The sequence below is a fragment of the Scomber scombrus genome, chromosome 3 (genome assembly GCF_963691925.1).
Source record: "Scomber scombrus chromosome 3, fScoSco1.1, whole genome shotgun sequence".
NCBI lineage: Eukaryota > Metazoa > Chordata > Actinopteri > Scombriformes > Scombridae > Scomber > Scomber scombrus.
Window position 1 is genome coordinate 13,179,187 of NC_084972.1, and position 20,334 is coordinate 13,199,520.

Genomic DNA, 20,334 nt, shown 5'->3' on the forward strand with positions numbered 1-20,334 from the left:
AAACGTGTTGCAAATGAAAAAACGCGCTGAAAAAAACAAAGACAAATGCAGCATCATCAAACGCGCTGCAAATAGAGAAACGATGCACAGCACTAAACGATTCAAACCAAGAAACCTTCTTCAAAAGCAAAACGCTTCATAGCCGGTCACTGCTCCAAACCTGCAGGGGGCGCTCGGGATGCAGAGAGACAGAACAGCTGACTGATTGATATAAGCACCCGTTATAATAAAAAGTATAATAAAAATTACTTTCTGCAGGACACAACAACAAAAAAACAGGTTGATAGAACTACTGGAATAACTTGCTTACAGTGCCTGAGGCAAACATTTACTGTGGCACCCTATTGGTTGCTGCACACCCCTCCCCCTCTACATACTATGTATTCTGTTTTCTTTCCATAAAAATACACAAATTTGTTTAGTTAAAGGGGTGCTGTGTATTCATAGATTTTGACACAAGCCCTCTCCACAAGACAAAACCTCCAGATCAGATAATAATGAAGCAAGACTTAGATTTTATAGCACAGAGTGCAAACAGTGAAGATGGGGCTTTCAGGGCCCCTGGGAGTCCTGGGCTTTAGTGCACCTGCCCACTTTTCCCAAGACCAGCTTTGGTAAATGGTTTTATAAAATTCAGCATGTGTCATGAGATTGATGGTCATCATAAAGGACTCAGAGGTCGTCGGTTGTACACCCAGGTCAGTTAATTTGTCATGAGGCTTGCTGTAATCATTCTTCCTGTTCATACTGGCTGTTAAAAGATCCCCTTAAAATGTGCTTTCAAAGTAAATGATGGGGGCCAAATTCCACAGTGTGTCCACACAGTAATTCTGCGCTAAAATCTATTTTAAAGTTTATCTGAAACTTAAATGATGCTTAAACAGTCTAATTTAGTCTTATCAATTGGATATCTGCCACATTTACAGTCTTTTGGCATCAAATTCTCTTGTTGTGTTTCCTTGGACAGTGTTTCCTTGTTGAGCTGTGGTGGATGTAACTTAAAGAGGGACTTTGGCACTAAAAAGACTAATGTTGAAACATATTGACTTGATTTAACAAATCTACATGGCTGAAGTTAATATTAGGTCAAGATAAACTTTTACATTACATTTTAGTTTATCAGAGGAGGGTTTGGGATTGTGTCCCTCATCACTTACGTTGCACGTACATAATAAAGGGATCTTTTAATGGTCAGTATGAACAGGAGGAATTATTACAGCAAGAAAAACCCATTCAGGTAGACTGTCATTTTAAGACAGACTTGAACAAATTGTGAGCGTGTCCTTTAATTTAAAACACAAAAACGTCACACACCAAATGAGGGCGCTGAGGAACCTTTTTTCATTTAGTTGTCAATAAAGTTGGGCAGGGGGAAAAAAAAGAAGCTTTTTCGTTTAGCAACCGCTGTAGATTTGATGATGAAGATGATGATGAAGACGAAGAAGGAGAAGAGGGGGCAGGTAGACAGCTGGAGACAGCCAAAGTGAACCGCTCCCCCAACAGTCAGTAAACTGGATCAAACGGAGACATTACCGGGCTGCGCGGTGGGACGTTCACCGACCACGGGATGCACGTTTTTACAACTTTTAGCCCACTAGCTCTTTGGACAGCTCCTAGGCAAACTGAGTGAACACTGTTGCTTCCAGTTTTAGCATAGGTACAGTCAGCTATCCAGCAAAGCAAAGCCTAAAGATAAACCCGCTGTTTTTGTTGTTGTTGTTTTTTTACGTCGGTGTTTACGATCGGAGGTGGTTTCCGTAAAGGTAGCCCCGTTAACTTGGTCAGCCTGTCACGTTATCGACTAAACGCCAGGTGGTCGGTAAACGTTACTCGGTAAAGATGGGTGATATAAACCCCTCGACATCCCACGCATTTCATTCAGAGGTAAGGCAGTGTTTTCATTTTGTTTTTTAATGTTGTACATGTTAGTTTGCAGTCATGGCTACAAGTTGTTCAGGTCTGTGCAGTACACGGTCATTAACTAGTTAGCGTTAGCGTGCTCTGCTAATGTTGACACATTAGTTATACGCGAGAAGCATCCAGACAAGTCACTAAGACTCAAACTTTTCAACACAAAGACATGACATCGTGTGGGAGGATGTGTCACTCGTGTTACTTTGGACGGTACTTTGTAGGGTTGGTGTCGTTAAAGCAGTCCATCATCACTGCGGCGCATGCTAACGTCAACGCCGGCTAACTAAGCATCATATTAATGCCATCTGCTTTTATCCTCCGTTAACAGCTGATGATTTTATGACACAGCGTGACTCTTTTACAATGTTCAGTACGAGATCACGTAGTTTAATAGTTGTTGTTGTTTGCCGGTTCAACTCCACTGACACTTACTTATCTGCTTTCCATTGCTAGCCGACATGGCTAACATTGGCTGTCGCTTCTAGTTTGTTTTTATCGAGGTTTTCAACAACGAGCCCAGGCATGTGTTGGTGCAATGATTGAAACTTAAGTCTGTGTTAGGAGGCAGCACGTTTTAATGTAGTTTGGCTCAGTTTTGCACGGTGTGTGTTTATCGGTTGTCGTGTATGTTAAACGCCATGTCGAGATGTGTACGTTTTATGCATCTAATGTTTCAATGACGTGACTGTGTTTCAGGGCTTCAGTCCGCCATACAGGAGGGGGAGGACAGTCGAAGATTTTAACAAGTTTTGCACTTTTGTCTTGGCCTATGCTGGTTACATCCCATACCCCCAAGAGGTGAGTAAACAAAGCGGCCAGCGCCACTACATTACACTCTTCTTCACGTCAACACCTGTTTTATTGGGCTTTAGCTGGTGCTAATGCACTCGTTTAACAACATTCATTTACTCGGAGCATTGCTGTCTGGAGTTACGATATTTTATTTAAGTCAAATAAAAAAAATAAAAAGTCCCGGTAATAAAGGAAAACCAATTCATAAACAATGCAAATGCAGTGGATAACGTTGTACAATTTATCAAGCATCATATTGTTGATGCATTTGATTTTGATGTTTAATTTTCCATTAAAAAAAGACCTACACTTTAAGATGAAAATAGATTATTATTATTATTATTATTATTATTATTATTATTATTACAACAGTTACATTTGAATGTTTGCCCCCTGGAGAAAAAAAAATCCTGAATGAATTTAGAAGCAAATGTTTTAAACTTGAAGCTATCTTCATTGGTTGAATCGTATCCTCTGTTTGGAAATAGGGAGGTGGATACAGCCAGACCACAAAATTATCTTAAACAGAATGTTTTGTCTGTAGTTTCTCTGGCTCTAGTGTTTATTTTAGTTTCAGCACGCATTCTACCAAGAACTAACCCAGGCTTTGTCTTTCACACAGACTATAGCACACCATTCTCATTTTCAGCAAGATTTCAGTTGTGACTGTGTTACTGGTCACACGGCCGGTGGGTCTCTTTTCCATGTTGCTCTGACCGTCCGCTACATTCAAAGCTTTCTTCAGCTGCACTAGCCTTCAGCTATTGTGTGGCAAGTAGTCCTGGTCACACTGGCCACCTACATGTAAGCAATGCTCCCAGTGATCAACATATTTATTATGGTTGAAAACATCAGATTCAGTTAAATAATAATCTCTAAAATAGTCACTTACACTACCCAAATTACGACTCTGAATCAGTCTTATAATCGAGGAAGGCTGCTTTCACAGTGTTGAATTCACTGTCAGTTGTCATCCACCTTTCTTTTTCTCCTTCAAACAGCAACAGGTAGGACCCTCTGGGTGGCAGGGTGTTCTGGTTAAAGTTGTCCCACCCTTGATATTGATCCAAGTGTGTTATGTTACTCTCTAGTGCTGTAACTACGGCAAAACAGACAACAAAGTGTGACACGCTTTTTCAGTATGAGCACAGTATTGGTCAGAACTGGGATAAATATATCTCTTCGTCAATGCCAGGCTTTTCTAAAAATCTGACTCATTTTGATTATGTTGTGGTTGTTCCTTCAAAGGTCTTTCTTTCACAGTTTCAGTTCTGTGTTGGTTTCCTACTCGTGCTAGATTTGTTTTCATTTCCTCCCCCTCTGCCTGTGCCCATTTTTCCACGTGGTGCAAGGATGTATTGTTATTTGTTGATGATTTGATGCAGCTGTTTTTCACGCAATTTAAATACAATTAAATTGTTGTCCTGTAACCATGGAAATTCAGAGATGTCAGAATTTTAAAGTTAAAAATAAAATAAATAGTGCAGCCCAACATTCAAATTGTCATGACAGCACTTAAACATTTCCCGCAGTGTAATTACTGTTTACTCTTACAAATGGATTCACAACAAAAAATCACCCTATGTTGGCTACACCTTATGAACTTAGATCTCTAAACTAGTACAGTGTCATGCTATTTCTTAGCACAGTGGCAATGCATTGATTGTTAATGAGGAATATGACAGAATGGTAATTTAATTGTTGCTGTTGAATGGATACAATGTTCACACTGCTTGCAGGTTTTGAATATTTTTTAACACCAGCTGTATCTCTTAATGTGTGTTTGCACTTACTGACCTCTGTGTCTCCATGTATTATTACAGGACTCGCCACTGCGCAGTAGTTCCAGCCCCCCCAACAGTACAGGCAGCACAGCTGACAGTGATGGCTGGACCCCGGGACCCTCACCCTCCTGCCCCCAGCGCCCCTCCAAGGTCCCCCAGGACAGGAGCAGGAAACGTCCACAGCCAGGGGATACACTGTCCGGTCACACCAAGAAAGATGTAAGTTGTGTTGATATTTCATCATTTGCCCAATAGATGTTAACTCTAATCCTCTAAAATCAGACCAAGTCATATATTTGCTGTCATTTTGACATAAATAATGTTTTATGTTTTTCTGCAGCACACAATCACCACCCTGCATCCAGACGACCGCAGGAAAGCCGATAAGCTGAAGAAGAAGAAGAGGAGAAAGGAGAGGGAGCATCAGGCTGGTGAGGAGAGTCAGCAGGCCCACACGACAGTCCCAGAGCCGCAGTCCCCCTTCTCCTTTGGTGGCAGAACAATCAAAGAAGAGCCTGACGATGATATCAGCATCCCCCTTCATCCTCAGCACCTACCTAGCCCACCCCCCTGCAAAGAGGAGCCCAAAGAGGAGCCGAAGGAGGAGCGTCGACACTGGGATGGTCGAGACCTTGAAGAAGGGGTGGTAAAGGTACAGAAGGTGGAAGGCTTTGCAGGAAGCAGAACAGTATTCCGCCAGGGAAAACAGGTGGTGTTCCGAGACGAAGATGGATCAGGAGAGGACGAGGACATCATGGTGGACTCAGGTGGGGCCTTGTGTTGCTGCATACATTACGTTGTTACAGGTTTGCCGAAGTGACCAGTGTGAATGCTCAGTGTATTCCCTCTCTTGTCTCCTCAGACGACGACTCGTGGGACCTGGTGACGTGTTTCTGCATGAAGCCTTTTGCAGGCCGGGCCATGATCGAGTGTAACAAGTGTAACACCTGGATCCATCTGTCGTGCGCCAAGATCCGCAAGAGCCACGTGCCAGAGACATATGTGTGCCAGAGCTGTCGAGATACTCACGGAACCTCAGATGCCCGCCGCTCCCACCGCTCACGCATAGGCCCGCGCAAACATCTGCTAGACTGACCCCAGGCCGAACCTTGAACTCTGACCCCCTCCACTCCTGTGTCCCCCTCCACCTGCTGGACTGACCGTTCCTCAAATTCAGGTCTTGCACCCTTCAGCAGTCTGTCCTTCATGGTCAGCCATGAACCTACATTTTCTATAAACACTTCGGTGGACCTATCCCGAGCCTTTATCCCATTTGAAATCCGTTTGAGTGCTATTTTACATTTACTAAGGTTTGTTTCTGCCTCCCTACAGACTCGTGCGTAAGGCAATCACTGAATGGATGTCTGTCTGTAGATGACATTAGCATAGCAGCAAACCGCTACTATTGGGACTTTGTGTCTCATGAACACTGGAAACATTTGAACTGCCATATAGAGAGAATACCTACCCTCACAACTGCCACCCACTATGGTGCATGCTGGGATTTATGGGAAAGACTGTTTGCACTTTTTCTCATGTTTAAAAGAAGAAAAGAAAAGAAAAAAATCCATCTGACCTTTCTGTGATAGGGACAGGTATGTCTTTCTGATTAAACTGGATTTGATTTCTCTAAGATGCCTCTATTAATGTTACACGATTAACCGTTTAAAATGACAAAAAACAAGTTAAGCCTTGTCTTTATTGCTTCAGATGGTGCTATAGTATTAAGCCGAGGTATAATCCAATAGAACAAAGATGTAGAGTCTGCATCTGCTTCATCTATTTGTTGTCCTGTTTTGTTATTTAAGACGTTGTGAAAAGAATATCATTGAGGCTTTAAGCCCGAAAAACTGAACCAAGTGCTTGCTCCTCTCACAAGCTGTCTTCCAGCCTTGGCTGCTTCTCTCGAGTTGAGATGTCATTTGGCCAACAGTGGAGCATTCACACACTTTGCTTCTCAAAAATGCTTAAACAGTGTTCACTTTTCTGTTCATGGCAAGTTTTTTTTTCATTTTTCATAATAAAGAATTTATCTTATAGTTTAAAAAAAGCCAGATTAACAAGATTTAGATAAGTCAGTTGGTTTTCAGTAAAGGTGTTTTCTGTTGGCTTTGGTCCGTGATTTTTGCTTAATTTCAGACAGGGTTGGACAGTGGTGTTGTTCATGAATACTTTTTTTTCTCCATGCCTCGAATTGTATTTCTCTTAGTTTTCAACGGTTTCATGCTCAAGACAAAGTTTTCAGAGACAAATATATTTATAGAAGGGAACTTCTACGGCCGTCCTGTTTAAAGTATCAACAGAAAAAAAGCTATCTAGTTAACTGGAATAGTATCGTTTGAGAGATTCTCTCAAGAGTCCAGTTGAAATTATGCATGTGAGTGTGTGGGTTTTTTTTTTTTTTTTTTTGAATGGTTAATAACTGTGTGACGGTGTTTGGCAATGCATGTGCTGCTATGAGTTGACTCAACTAAGCTCTGTGGGTTTTTGGTCTTTCGTAAAATGGAGGAATGGATATTTGCAAAGTGCCATGGGCAGAGTCGGTTTGTTTGTCTCTGAAGGGTCAGACCAGAAGAGCAGATCTCAAGTCCCTTTTCACCTCTCGCTAAAGTTTTCACAGCAGTATTCAGTTACTTCCATATGCAGCAGGTTTGACAGGCTTAAAGGGCACCTTTTTCCCTAAAACTTGCTGCAATTTGGAAGAAATAAGTTTTGTTATTCATGTGCCATCTGCTGTTGGGCCTGTCTGTGTAAGCTACATGTTGCTTCTGATTATATAAAAGCCATACGGTAGAGCAGGGGTCGGCAACCCTCTGGATGTCCGGTGCCACTTTATAATGTTTAAAAAAAAAATCACAGACCCGAGTGCCAGTTCATTTTCATAATAAGCATTAATCTATTTATTTTCTGCTGCTTGTTTCCCCGTCTAGATTGCCCATTTGCCTGCACACACTCTCTCTTTATTACTAATTCAATGTTATGATTTAGTGCAACCCTTGTTCCTACTTTTCTTTGCTGAGCTGTGTGATCTCTGGTCCATATGGGTGACTTTCAGTTGGACACAAGCTTCTGAATGATCCGTAGTCACTCTCGCTACGCGTGGGACTCAAAATTGGCTTTGTATGTAAAAATATGTTTGTACCCCTGGACCCTACTGTAGTGGATGCACATGCTGAAATCGATGCATCGGCCACCTTCTTCAAACAGTCAAACTTCTCTAGCAAGCTTTCCTAACAGGTCAGAGTGGAGGCCGTGTTCCTTTTAGTCCAACTCCAGCTCACATGCTGATGTCATTGCGGTTGACAGTTTGATGCCCTGACAGCTCCGCCTGGTGCTTGAAGTGACAAAATGTTTGATGTTTTATGTCCCGTGAGCAGGCTACAATCTTCACCATGAATGTCATCCATACATCAAACACCTCACAGCTGTAGGTTGAACTTGTTGAGGTTGGCTGTGAAGCCATTTCTCATCCTACAGCTCAGGGTAGTCTTGCTCTTTCTCAACCAGAAAGGTCTTGATTGCATCAAAGCACTCAACAAACTGTTCCAAAATCTTCCCGCCACTCAGCCACCAAATACTTCAGTAGAGCGGCAAACCCTTGTGAATACTGTCCGTTTACTCCAGCAGAGATTTGAAGTGACACAGTGTCAAAGAGAAGCAAGCCACAATATAGTTAACCATTTTCACCACTTTAGCCATCGCGCAATTAAAGATCAGATTTTGAAATGTTTGCACAAAATTTTACTGGCAATGGATAATCATCATCTTCTCCTTTAGCCGAACCGTGCATGGGCTTTAAACAACAAAGTTTTCGCATCTCTCTTTTGTCGCAAAATCTGGTTACCACTGCTAGACATAGTATGTTGTTTACATCCACACTCGTCAAGAGCTACGCTGAACACAGAGACATCTTTCAATGCAACAGTTTGCTGGTGCCTTACTTATTCAGCCCTGTTGGTAATGCACCTCTCTACGGGTATTTCTTTGATCCTGTTGATTGTGTCTTTGTTTGGTAACCAATCAAATATGACCTCTGAACTGCTGAGGAAAGCCTCCTTTATATACTGTGTTCAGCAACGCAGCACTTGCCTATCTAGTGTCCCTCTGTAACGTTAGCTTGGTTTTTGGCGGCACATACGGTTATAAAGAGGCTGCTTTGCTTCCTGTGCTGGCCTCTTTTGATTGGTTCAGCTTTATTAGCCTTATCTTTGAAGTTTTTCTTGTGCCTTGTTTTAAAATTACGTTTAACCCCACTTCAGTTCAACACAGATTTTCGCAGCACAGTGTACACAGCTCAGTCCTTTCGTGAAATAAATCTGAATTTGTTTGTCCAAGACGACTAAAAGAGGCGACTAATAGACAACTTTCTTTGTTTTGCTTCTGCCATCGTCAGTTCTTGAAATAAAGCAAAACAAGCTGGCTAGCTTTCCTATGTTTTCACTATTCTAGCACAATTGTGTGCGCTCTGTTGCTGTCAATAATTACTGCTGTCATTACAATTATTTCAGTATTATTTTAAATTGAATTGTTCATTTAGTTAACCAATAGGCTGTACTTTATATTGAAAATGCTTTTATTTAAAAAATTAAAAATCATTTTTTATTGAATTGCTATGCGAGCCCATGGTGACACGCAGAGTGATTCAATAAAAATATACACGCCATAGGTTGCCGACCCCTGCTGTGGAGGGACAGATTTTAGACTCAGAACCTTGGCTATTAGTCCAGGATGGGTTTTACAAAAAAGAATCAATGACTTGACCAGGGAACGACTAACACACAATGAATGTGGTTTGTAAAGAACACAAGACTTTCCAAGAGTTTAAAATTGGTTAAGCTCATCTCTGCACTCTTGTCTTCTGGCATTTACAAATGTTGATTATTTGGTTTGTACCCAGCCATTACCCAGGTGGTGATGTTTTTTAAAGACGTTTCAAGACCTAAAATCTATTTGCTGTTTCTCAGGACATGCACTGTATGTCTTGAATAGAGCCTGAAGACATATTCTGGCACAAATTCCCAATTTTAGTCCACGTTTTAAAGACATCAGTGTAATTAATGTTAACAATGCTCATTGTGATACAGCTCGTTTATTCTGATCCTGGGTTGTCCTATCCCCTTATTGAGAAAGCGTTTTCTGTACTGTGGTGCAAACTGTTTCTGTGAAACTATTGTAAACTATTGTAAATAAAGAGTTACCATTTTAACCTGTTGCTTTTTGTTGTTCATAACACCAAAGTGTGCTTTCTGTAGAGGCTTGAAATCAAACACAACGTCTCATTTGTTCTTATTTATTGTAGTCTTTACAGGATGGAGAACACAGGCTCTTCAAACATACAGTACACAAACTAACATGGGTCATTTTGGATGATGGGTTGGAATGTAACCACAGGGAGCAGTCTTTCTTCGGGCCTCACAGTGGCGCTAGAGCAGAGGTGACCAGCACACCCGTCAAAATACTTGACAGCACACTTCAAACAACAGAGATAAGACAAATACCACAAACAGAATCAGTGCAAAATCTGTCATCATAGTGACCCCAATCCAGCTGTAGAGCATGTTCATTCATATCCATCTCAATGCTTCACATTTTATTCTTGAGACTACCCCCAACCTAACTAGTTTGGCAGGCCAATCAATGTACTCCCACTCACTGATGGTGAAACCAAAATCAATCAAGATGAATAGTCACTATTTCTTAAATGAACTCCATGAAGTTCAGTTAAAAGCTAAGCGTAGATATACATTTAAAACACTGATTCCATGACAACTAAACAATAATTTTGGTTTTAAATACTGTACATTTTGTGCAAAATATTACTTTTCTATTCAATAAAATAACATTTGAATCCTTCAGTAGTGGTTTTCGGGGATTACCTGTAGTCCATGACATAACTCACGAACCTCCCTTTGTGGTTACAGTATTAATCCACCTAAAGTTAAGAACATCCTAGCTACAGATACATATAATTAATCAGGATATGGAATAAAATCTGAGTAGAAGGGAATGTGCATTTTATGTAGTGTGCATCTGATATATTAGAAAAACGTGCTGCAACACCTTATGTCTGAGCAGAAAGTGCATCAGAGGTGATTAGATTTCCCGATGTCAACCTCACCAGTGATGAAAGACAGCTACAGCTGAGGTAAAGTTACCTAGTATAGACACCATTAAAAACTCTGGTTGGAGTATCTTAAACATGGCATTAGCAGATTTATTCAATTGAGGAATTTAAATAAAACAAGGGAAGAGAACAATATCAAATTAAAAAATATGGCACAGAAGTAGTGTACAGACTAAACCTACGTTCTGTAACCAAATTAAAAAAAGAATAAATGTAGAATAATTAATGTGCCATAATGAGTACATGAGTTGTAGTGTGGCTCAGGTCAGCTCCAGTAATAAGTTACAGCCTGACACAGTGACTGCTCTATGGGGTCTGAACAGTGAGTAAATTCTGGCATTGAAACACTGGAGTAGTAGTACTGGAGAAATTGTTTTAGCACTTAAAAATAAAAAAAACAGTAAAAAAGTTGCAATCGAATTATCTTATTTTATTTTTTCATGTGTGTTTGTTCATTTTTTGTACTTTTTTTCAGCATAATTTTTCTTTCAGTGTTTTAGCCTTGAAAGGAGGGCCCTCACTGGGACTACATTCCCCAGTGTGCCTTGTGGTCCGACAAAAATATTCAAGCGTAATGGTGATTTTGAGCCAGACTTGTAATTTTCACTCTAGAGCTAATATGTCACTTTTTTAGTTGTTTTATATTTTTTCAGGTGAGAAAGTAACCATGTCGATTCCCAATATGTGGTCAATTTATCCAAATGACGCATGTTTGTAAATCTGCTGCAACATTTCAAAGCCGCTGGGCAGGTGAGACCAGCCGGTCATCTCACAGCAGCAGCCTGAGTCCTGCATCGCCTTCCTGTGTAGAACATGATCTGATGAACTGATCTGTGCAGCTCTAACACTGACTCTAACATTTCCTCAGCATTTTGATATATAGACTTCCTTTTGGAAGATAAATATTGGTCTCACAGATGAAATCTAACAATTGGAGCTGCCACATAAGTTTGTCTGAAGGTAAAGTGAAGCATGAAAAAATACCCTTATTGACAGAGAGATGCAGTAAATTAAGTTATTCAGTCCGTAATGTAGCTGTAATAAAAATCCAAACTGTTATGTAGCTCAATAAAATAAAAGGAAATTGAATATGGGCTTATCTGTTTGTTTTAATGCATTTATATTTGTATAAATGTGATATCATTACATATAGAGGCCCCAGAGGCAGCACTGTTGTTCTGTCCAGTAATAACATGAAGCTTTACTTTACATTCAGACAAATTGCCACAATTACACACATTTGATCTGTGAGACCAACATTCATCTTTGAAAAGGAATTCTGTTTGAATTTTTATATCAAACAAAACAGATAACTCTTCACACTCCGTTTCTATCTTCAGTCAGACATTGCCTCCACTCTAACCAATTTTCTTTTGGGGAGGGGGATTTGATTTGATCACCACTAAACAGTCCGGCTGGTGGTGACTTGGTTGGTGAAGTACTGTGAGTGGGTAAAACTTGGTTTTGCGTCAACATGGCGGTTGGGTCATAAACTTTCCAACATTACAGCTAAAGAGTGTACCAAAATGTGTTTCTGAAAACATTTGAGGTGAGAAATAAGCAATGCAGTAAAAGAATCTTGACTCACATTTGATCAGCACTGTCTAGCTTTACTCCTCCTGGCTTTTGGTGCCATGGCACTGACTTGCTGATCATCAGTCCACCCGCGACAATCACTGGATCGACTGCTTTTCAACCGAGAAACCTCCGTTTCATGTCATGATGCCAGACGAATCAGTCAACTCTGTGGAGTGAGTGGATTCAAAGGACCCACACCTTTTCTATGTCAAAATTTAACTGTCACTGTTTTAGCCCCATACTGCTCTAGCAGCAAACATAACCTATATGAGGGGAAGAGTTTACCTACACCCTCTATTGATTGTATTCCAACCATGAAAAGATTCCAACCATTCATATCTCAAATTTTTAAACATTACTAATCCACACAAGTAGTAACTCACTGTATTAAAAATCATTGTCAATAAGTCTGTTTTGGCTGCAATTTCATCAATAAAGACTGATGTAAACCAACTCTTAAGCGGAAGTTCTGCTTTTATATTGCAATGCAGTTTGAGATGATATTGTAAATTCTGAATGAACTTTCTTGCCATTTCTTTACGTGGTTGGATTGCTACCACAGAGTGGTATTGGCTGTATCGCTGTCCCTCTCTGTACTGTCTTTCCCTAAACTCCCATATTCAAACACTCAAGTTTTAAGCACCATTTTTTTGCATCCCCCATGAGCAGCAGACAAGTCACTAAAGGCATAATAAATTAGGATGAGACATTTTAACAAGTAAACAATAACATGAGTTACACAATCAGTCCTCAGTCCTGGCCAGCCTCAAGGCTACGAGACTTGATCCTGCATAGTTTTCCTTTAAACATTTGCATGAGTTAGTGAAATGGCTGGTACGTTATAACATTAGTCATTCAAAAGATTCAAAACTACAGGGGTGATGCACAGACAGGACAAAGACTGTAATGATATGGGGTAAAATTACAGCACAGCTCATTTGTTTACACGGCTGCATGCTTGACCTAACAAATGTCAAGACACAACTTTTAATCTATCTGTGCACTTTTAGCTCATCATTGATGGGACTATCAGGCCCTCTGTGTAGTGCATATATAAAACTATGTGCAGGACCAATGTCTGATCTATTGCAGCAGGCAGATATCTGAGCAGCTCTGTCAGGTGTTGCAGACAAGAGACACAAATAACACCTTGCAGAAACTCAGAGCTGACTCCTGTATTCTGCTTAACCTGGGAGATGGTCCACAGGAAAGGGAGGAGTTGAGGAACAGATTCACTAATACCATGACAGATTAGGACCAGAGGAGAGCAACGTATTCTAGATGTGTACCCTCCATTCTTGGGCTCTTCTGTTTACAGAAAGTCAGTTTCTGTCTTCACTTGCCCTCTGGTGCTCCAGCAGCGGGGGGCTCCTAGGACTCGGACTCAATTCTGTGAGCTGATGAGACACATAAATAATGGTTTGAGTATGAGTTGATGTGCATAGGCTTTAGTCATGTTTTAATTAGTGTGAAACTGCACGATAATATAGAGGAGCGTCTGATGTAAAGTGGCTGCATACTAACATTGCTTGGGTATCCGAAGTGGCTCGGTGTCTGCAGAGATGACTTGATGCATGACACCTCTGAACTGGTACAGTAGTTTAAGACTCTTCTCCTCTCCCACACAGGGGTCATAGAAGCCTGGCAACCCCGCCTGCACACACGGATGCAATTCATAAGCAATGCATACATGCAGATTTACAAATGGCCAATCACACAGGCTAACATGCCAACACACACACCTTAGAAGCCTCAGTGAGGATGAGTTTAGAGTCCTTGACCAGGCACTGTAGAGGCACAGTGACATCGATGACCTTGGCTTTCTCCTGTTTCTGGCTGGTGTCTGACACAAACTTTCCATACCAGGCATTCAGGATGATCAGACCTAGACAGCAATGTACAGTTCATGCGTTATGTGCTTTTGTCAAAAATGTTATTGTGTGAATTTCTCCAACTGTGTAAACACAAAACTTCTGTCAGCTATGTCAAGCTGTGGCAACAGTTAGCTTAATATTGTTCAACACTCCTCTCCCTTTATTCCTTGGCCAGAGTATCTGTAAGGTAAACACACCCAGAGGGTGACTCCTCAAATAACCACATGCACCCTTTACATAAATATGACAGGAAATCCATTAGCACACTAAAATCACAGTTTTGATTTATGCCAGTGTGCACTCTGGTGTTCTGTGCAGAAATTTACAAATGTAACCTATGTAAACAAAGTAGCATGGAGGTGGGCTACATCATCATCATGACTTGCTTCACAGCACTACTGTAGATGATGGTCAGACGTAAGAAAAACAGAATCCTGGAGCTACAGTGTAGTATGCCCTTGAAAATAACCATGAGAAATGTGTTTGAATTACACATTTGGATTTTTACCAAGTTTTGACTGACTGCAAAAAATGTGTGTGTGTGTGTCTTTCTATCTTTGAGGGAACCAATTTCAGTTGAAAACCAGCATTGTGAAGACATATCCTGATCCTCACAACTTCAAAGGACAGTTTGAGGGTTAAGCCTCGGTTTTAGAATTAAGGTTGAATAAAGGTTAAGGTTCAGTTTAAGTTAAGGGTCAGTTTTAGGCATTTAGTTGCGATGGTTAAGGTTAGGGTTAGTGAAGGGGCTAGGGGATGCATTATGTCAATGAGTGTCCTCACAAAGATATAGGTGTGTGTGTGTTTGTGTGTGTGTGTGTGTGTGTGTGTGTGTGTGTGTGTGTGTGTGTGTGTCCTTACCCATCTTGGATTCTTCTGCCTCTATGACTCTCCTCACAGACTCCTGCATCAGCAGAACCTACAGAAGGAGCCGAGGGAGAGAGGAGGGAGGGAGGGAGGAGGGGGAGGAGGAGGAGAACGAAATAGAATGGGATAGGAGAGAGGTTTTCAAACGAGATGAGGAGAGTCGAACCTCGAAACAATGATCAATGATCCCACACACAGCGATTGTGTGTTTGCATGCAAGCACTCACAGCAGACTCTGCCTCCTGCTTCTTCTTGGCGATGTCTGTGGCTGAGCTCTTCCTCTGCAACTCTAGATCTCTGAGAAGCACAGAGACAGACAAAGCAGACATCAACATTCGCCCACTGGGATTCACTGTGGAGACAGCATATGCGTCAAAGAAACCCCTCTAGTACTAACAGCACCCACAACTGAAATGCTGCATTTGTCGGCTTGAATCATCTTGAATTCATTATCATTTGAAGAACAATTTAACTTTTGATCATGAAGCACATACAAAAATGATGTGAAACACACAACTGTTAAAAAGAACCTCAGACGGTGTGATTTAATAACAATAAGAATCCAGACTGAACAGTGATGAATCTTTAACATGATGCAAAACAAGCCTGGTATAAAGAGAACAAAATTGCTGCTAAATATCAGTTTAAAATGGGGAGTTAAGAAGAAAGGAAATGTACTGACTGCTCTTTCTGTTGTTGTGTATATGGGATGATGACCAGTCTGTGGACGGCCAAGTAGACCAGCAGGGGTCCCACAGTGGCGTAGAAGATGGCACTGGGCAGCAGCTGGTCTGTCAGGTGGACTGGAAATAGGTACGTCTGACTGGCACGGGCCAACCTGCATGGACACACAAACACACGCACACACACATTCAATAATCATGTTGTCATACAGGGACACACAGAAGAATGAGGTCATATTTTGGGTTTGGCCAGTGTACTTGATCTTCAGTGTGACTCCCTGAGGGACGCCGATGCTGACAGTGGCTGACAGGACACTGTGTCGGCTGATCTTCCTCTCCGCTCCATATTCCACCACAGTGCCAAACCAGCCTGTCCTGAAGGGGGAGGGACACAGACATAGACAGACACCATGAAAAGATGGAAGCAGGCAGCTACTGCAGACAATAACATGAGAAGAGTAAATAGTATAAACTGTACAAGCACTCAAGACAGGAGGCTGTTAGGGAGAGTAATATGTTTTAGGACTGTATTATCTGTACCAAAATTCATCTATAAACACTGAAGTGCAGCCCACAGTTTAATGAAACTACTCTATTTTCCTGCTCACATTTTTAAATGCTTTATACAGTCTTGTTTCTTGCTGGGAAATTATTTTCTTGCTGTGTTTTGCTTGAACATGACAACAAAATAATAATGTTTTTGATCTCGAAATAAGGGTGTTTATGTATTTTTTTATTTTGTGATGACAAAATGGCTATGGCAATGGTTATGTTGAGCATTTTCATGATCATGACAGGAGTATTTTTGAGTTTGACCACAGACTAAGTTTCTGTGATATCATGAAATCATAAATGAAGCTGCTCACTTGTGATCAAGAAATAATTATTTCATGCTGTTAAGCTACTACAAAAAGAAAATGTGTTATGTCAGAGTAATAAAAATACTTTCTTGCTACAACAGTCATGTAAGCTACATTAAAAAATACTCACACATTTCTTCCCTTATCTTTTTAATCTTGGTTGCCAAGTTTGATTTACTATGGCATCCAGGAAAATTTGGTGATTTAAAGAGAAAAAAAGGGTTAGACAATATTAGTAGTCAGGCTTACTTGAAAGAGCCTTTAACTTTGGTCTGGTCCTCATCTTGGAACTTGAACTGGTAGCTCATCATTAGGTAGGAGTGAGGCACACCCAGCTGGAAGGGGCGGGGTTGGGTGTAAGAAGATAGAAAACCTCAATCAAATAGCTCTATTTCAGTTGCGTACAAACCGTATTTAGCACGAGGACAGCAAGTCACTGTGTCTATATTTATGTTTCTGTATGTGCGTACCTGCAGAGCTAGAGTGAAGTGGCTGCGCTTTGTGTCACGCACCACACTGGTGGTCATGGCACTGTTGGGCCCCCAACGCCACTGAAGATAACCCATAGTGTTCTGGTCCAAGTGGCGCGCTGTCATCAAAGAGCAGCTCGGTCGCAAACCACGAGGAGAAAACTGCAAACCGCACTGGGCTGTCAAGAAACTTTACAGAGAAATGACAGAGAGGAGATAAACGAGAGAAAATTAAAGGGAAGGTTGACTCTGTTCATATGTTAATAAAGTACATATTATTTTCTTTCATATGAACGAGTTGGGCCTTACCACCGGGGAGTGATATTACGAAACACCTTCAACCCAATTAGAGGTCCCAGTATGTCTCCTGCCCCCAACTCCACCTGTACAGAAACAAGTGACCACAGAACAAAAACGTCAAAATCTGCATTATCCTGTCCTTATATTTAACACATAACAATTGTAAAAGTCCCTCTGAAGGTGAATCAGCTACATATGTTTATACCTCTTCACAGACTGTGCTTTATACAGTTTATTGTATATTACACATATGTATGTGTGTGTATACCTCTCCCCAGCCTTTGGCCGATGTCACCTTACGAACGGTCATGTTAATATTGCCCCCTCCGTTTCCATTGTGTGTAGAGAGTGAACCAGACAGCACTGCTGTGTCAGAGTTTGTCAAAGGAGCCTGAAGACAGTCAGAAAAGAAGCAGCCTGATTATAACAGATGATACTACACTACAGTGAAGAAAGCGGGTGGGTTAACAGAGAATACTTATGAGTGTTATACCTCTATGGACTGGGAAATGTGCATCTTGTTGATTTCAATATGAGGAAAGCCTCCTCCTGGCATCTCCTCAAAGTCCTCATCATAATGGTCAAACAGGTCTGTTGCATCCACACCCACACTAATGGTGCCCTGAATAATGAGTAAAGGGGAGAGATTGACATGACATTAAAAAAAGTTGAGCTGTGTTAAAGTTTCTGATCATAACTACATCAAAGCAGTGGCCCACATAGGAAATACAATGTTGTGACTGAGAAAACCTTGGGGTTAGTTCTTTGCTGCAGTCTCCTCTCTTCTCTTTCTCTCTGCAGCCTTTCATATTCCTCTCGGATTTCTGCTGGTGTTCTTTTCCTTTCCACCACCTACACAGCAATCATCACCATACAATATCGTTTATGTAGATAAGTTACAACATAATGTACAGTATATAATGTAGAAGCAAAACCACTCGACTGACAGGCAATGAGTTTGAGTTACAATGAAAACATACCTCCCATCCTTCCACTTCCAGTCCTTTCTTTCCAAAGATGTCATAGATGGCTCTAGAGTGAGCGTCACTCAGCACTGAGGGGAAATATGTTCTGTTTACATGGATTTGTTTGAGATGTTTTTGTATTTTGTCAGTTTTTACATCCTTGTGCTGAGAAAAGGCTGTTTAATTTGAATTGTATTTTTTTTTACAGTCGCAGTTCTATGTATACACTTACGAGCTTCCTTACCTTCATACGCCTGGTGCACCTGGTTGAAAAGCTGCTCAGCTTGTCTTTTCAGCTCAGGGTCTCGATGTTTGTCAGGATGATAGAGCATACACAGCCTCCGATATGATGCCTTAAGCTCCTCAAGAGTTGCCTGTGAACAAAGAGAGGATAGACCTCATTCCAGAGTTGGGCTGCAATCAACAAATATTTCAATTACGGATGAATCTACCAAATACTTTTACTTGATTTGTCACTTAATTGGTTGGTCTATAAAACGACATAAAATAGCTAAAACAACAAAAAAGCTCCCAGATCCCCAAATTGCTTATTTATATCTGATCAGCAGTTCAGAAACCAAATAAATTCATTTTCTATCACATTACACAAACTAAATCAGACAATCTTGCCCTCTGAGAGATATCTGCATTTCACTATTTACTGAAAAATAACGATTCATTGCTTTTTGATAACTATGCTTGTTTCAAGATGAATCTTCTGTTGATGAATTGTTTCAGCTGTTTTGCTGACATAACATTGCTGCACTGAAGTATCCAATATATTTGCCACTTGCATCAAGCATGCATTGAAAATGCAATTAAAAGCGTGATAGCGATGTCATTTCTCGTTAGGCTATGGTGTCTGCCTCAGTGACTTACTACTGCAACCCGTCCAGTTAAACACCCCGGCAGCAGTCCTGGTCAGGCCTGTCACCTTCACGAGGACTGAGATTTGAAAAGGTGCATACATGCTATTTCTGTATTTACCCGCTTCAAAGTGCAAATTAAGAGTGCAATTAAAGTAAAGTACATGCTGAGACGTCCTGCTTGTTGGTGTCTTTGCAGCACCAGCCGGCCTCGGCGTGTGCTCGGAGGAGAATGCTGCTGCAGAAGACCGTCATTCAGCTGAGAGATGATGCACCGACTGTCGGCGGCTTCACGGACCACTCTCATTTGTAAAACACCTACAAGGTCACTACACAACACTGTATGAACCGTACCTCTTTCCTGACGTTGAGTAGAGAGTAGTAGTCCTGGTTATTAGACTCAAAATCATCCTCTATGGACGCGGCCATGTTTTGCGTTTGGTCCAGTGTTTGCGCAAGCTCATTGGTCAGCCAGACGGAGGAGCGGAAGTCGGTCTGTTGCCCTCTGCTGGTAGTGTTTGAGTTCGAGCTCAGCGGGGAAAAAAGATTTGACGCCTCCAAAACGACAAGAAAGTCAGCTGTGAGGTGTGTAAAGGTTCTTGTATTTGTTTGTATGTACGAAAAGCAGCAGCTGTTCATCTCCTTTATTTTCTTTCTCGCTGAAAAAAGTCGGTCGGCTCTCATCTCGTCTAACCGATAACACCGACTCTTTATTTTGATTCGCTGAGCATCCACCTGTCATTACGGTAATGAAGTAGACAGAGAGTTAACAATATACAGTATATGGTAATGACTGAGCAACCACTAGTCATTACGGTAAGGATGAAGACCTTTCATTTTTAAAGAATATCACATTAAAATTCAAGTTATGTTGACAATTTGATTTCTTTTAACACTTATCTTACTCTCTCTCTTTTTTTTTTCTTTTTTTTTTTTAAAGTTATCAGCTTTATTTTATTTTTAACGGTTGTGATTTTTGAAAAGAGAAATAGTTTTTGTTTGTACAGTCAGATATTGAAGAAATGTATTGTTTGATGTGTATGGTCAGCTCTGCAAAGTTTGGCTTCTTGCTTAAGTTTAAAGTGTGTTTAAAATAGTAAGCATGTTAATTAAATAGAACAATATTCAGTCAATCCAAACAAGATTGTTTTACAGAGTAATGTTAAATGAGGGTAGATATGACCTAAATGTACTTATTTGTTCAGTCACTGCATGTTCATCAATACTTGGCAAAAATTGTGGATTTACAAATACAGA

The 20,334-nt window shown here is 40.9% G+C and overlaps 3 protein-coding genes across 3 annotated transcripts in view; 1 reads left to right on the plus strand and 2 right to left on the minus strand.

Moving 5' to 3' along the window:
- Positions 1-20,334, minus strand: part of LOC133978113 (heme transporter hrg1-A-like) — a 138,903-nt gene that overhangs the window by 22,689 nt on the left and 95,880 nt on the right. The gene's annotated exons all lie outside the window — the stretch shown is intronic.
- On the plus strand, positions 1,470-6,219 carry phf13 (PHD finger protein 13). The gene is made up of 5 exons (XM_062416103.1): positions 1,470-1,884; positions 2,611-2,712; positions 4,530-4,709; positions 4,831-5,257; positions 5,353-6,219. Exons 1-5 carry the CDS (start codon positions 1,840-1,842, stop codon positions 5,583-5,585), a joined length of 987 nt encoding a protein of 328 aa, XP_062272087.1. The 5' UTR covers positions 1,470-1,839; the 3' UTR covers positions 5,586-6,219.
- On the minus strand, positions 9,778-19,506 carry dnajc11b (DnaJ (Hsp40) homolog, subfamily C, member 11b). Its single transcript, XM_062415542.1, has 16 exons — positions 19,432-19,506; positions 18,456-18,585; positions 18,227-18,300; positions 17,997-18,098; positions 17,740-17,868; positions 17,515-17,637; positions 17,256-17,329; positions 16,947-17,136; positions 16,726-16,811; positions 15,875-15,991; positions 15,616-15,771; positions 15,161-15,230; positions 14,928-14,985; positions 13,935-14,077; positions 13,717-13,846; positions 9,778-13,589 (listed from the first exon to the last, which is right to left on the minus strand). The coding sequence occupies exons 1-16, from the start codon at positions 19,504-19,506 to the stop codon at positions 13,564-13,566; spliced, it is 1,683 nt and encodes a 560-aa protein (XP_062271526.1). The 3' UTR covers positions 9,778-13,563.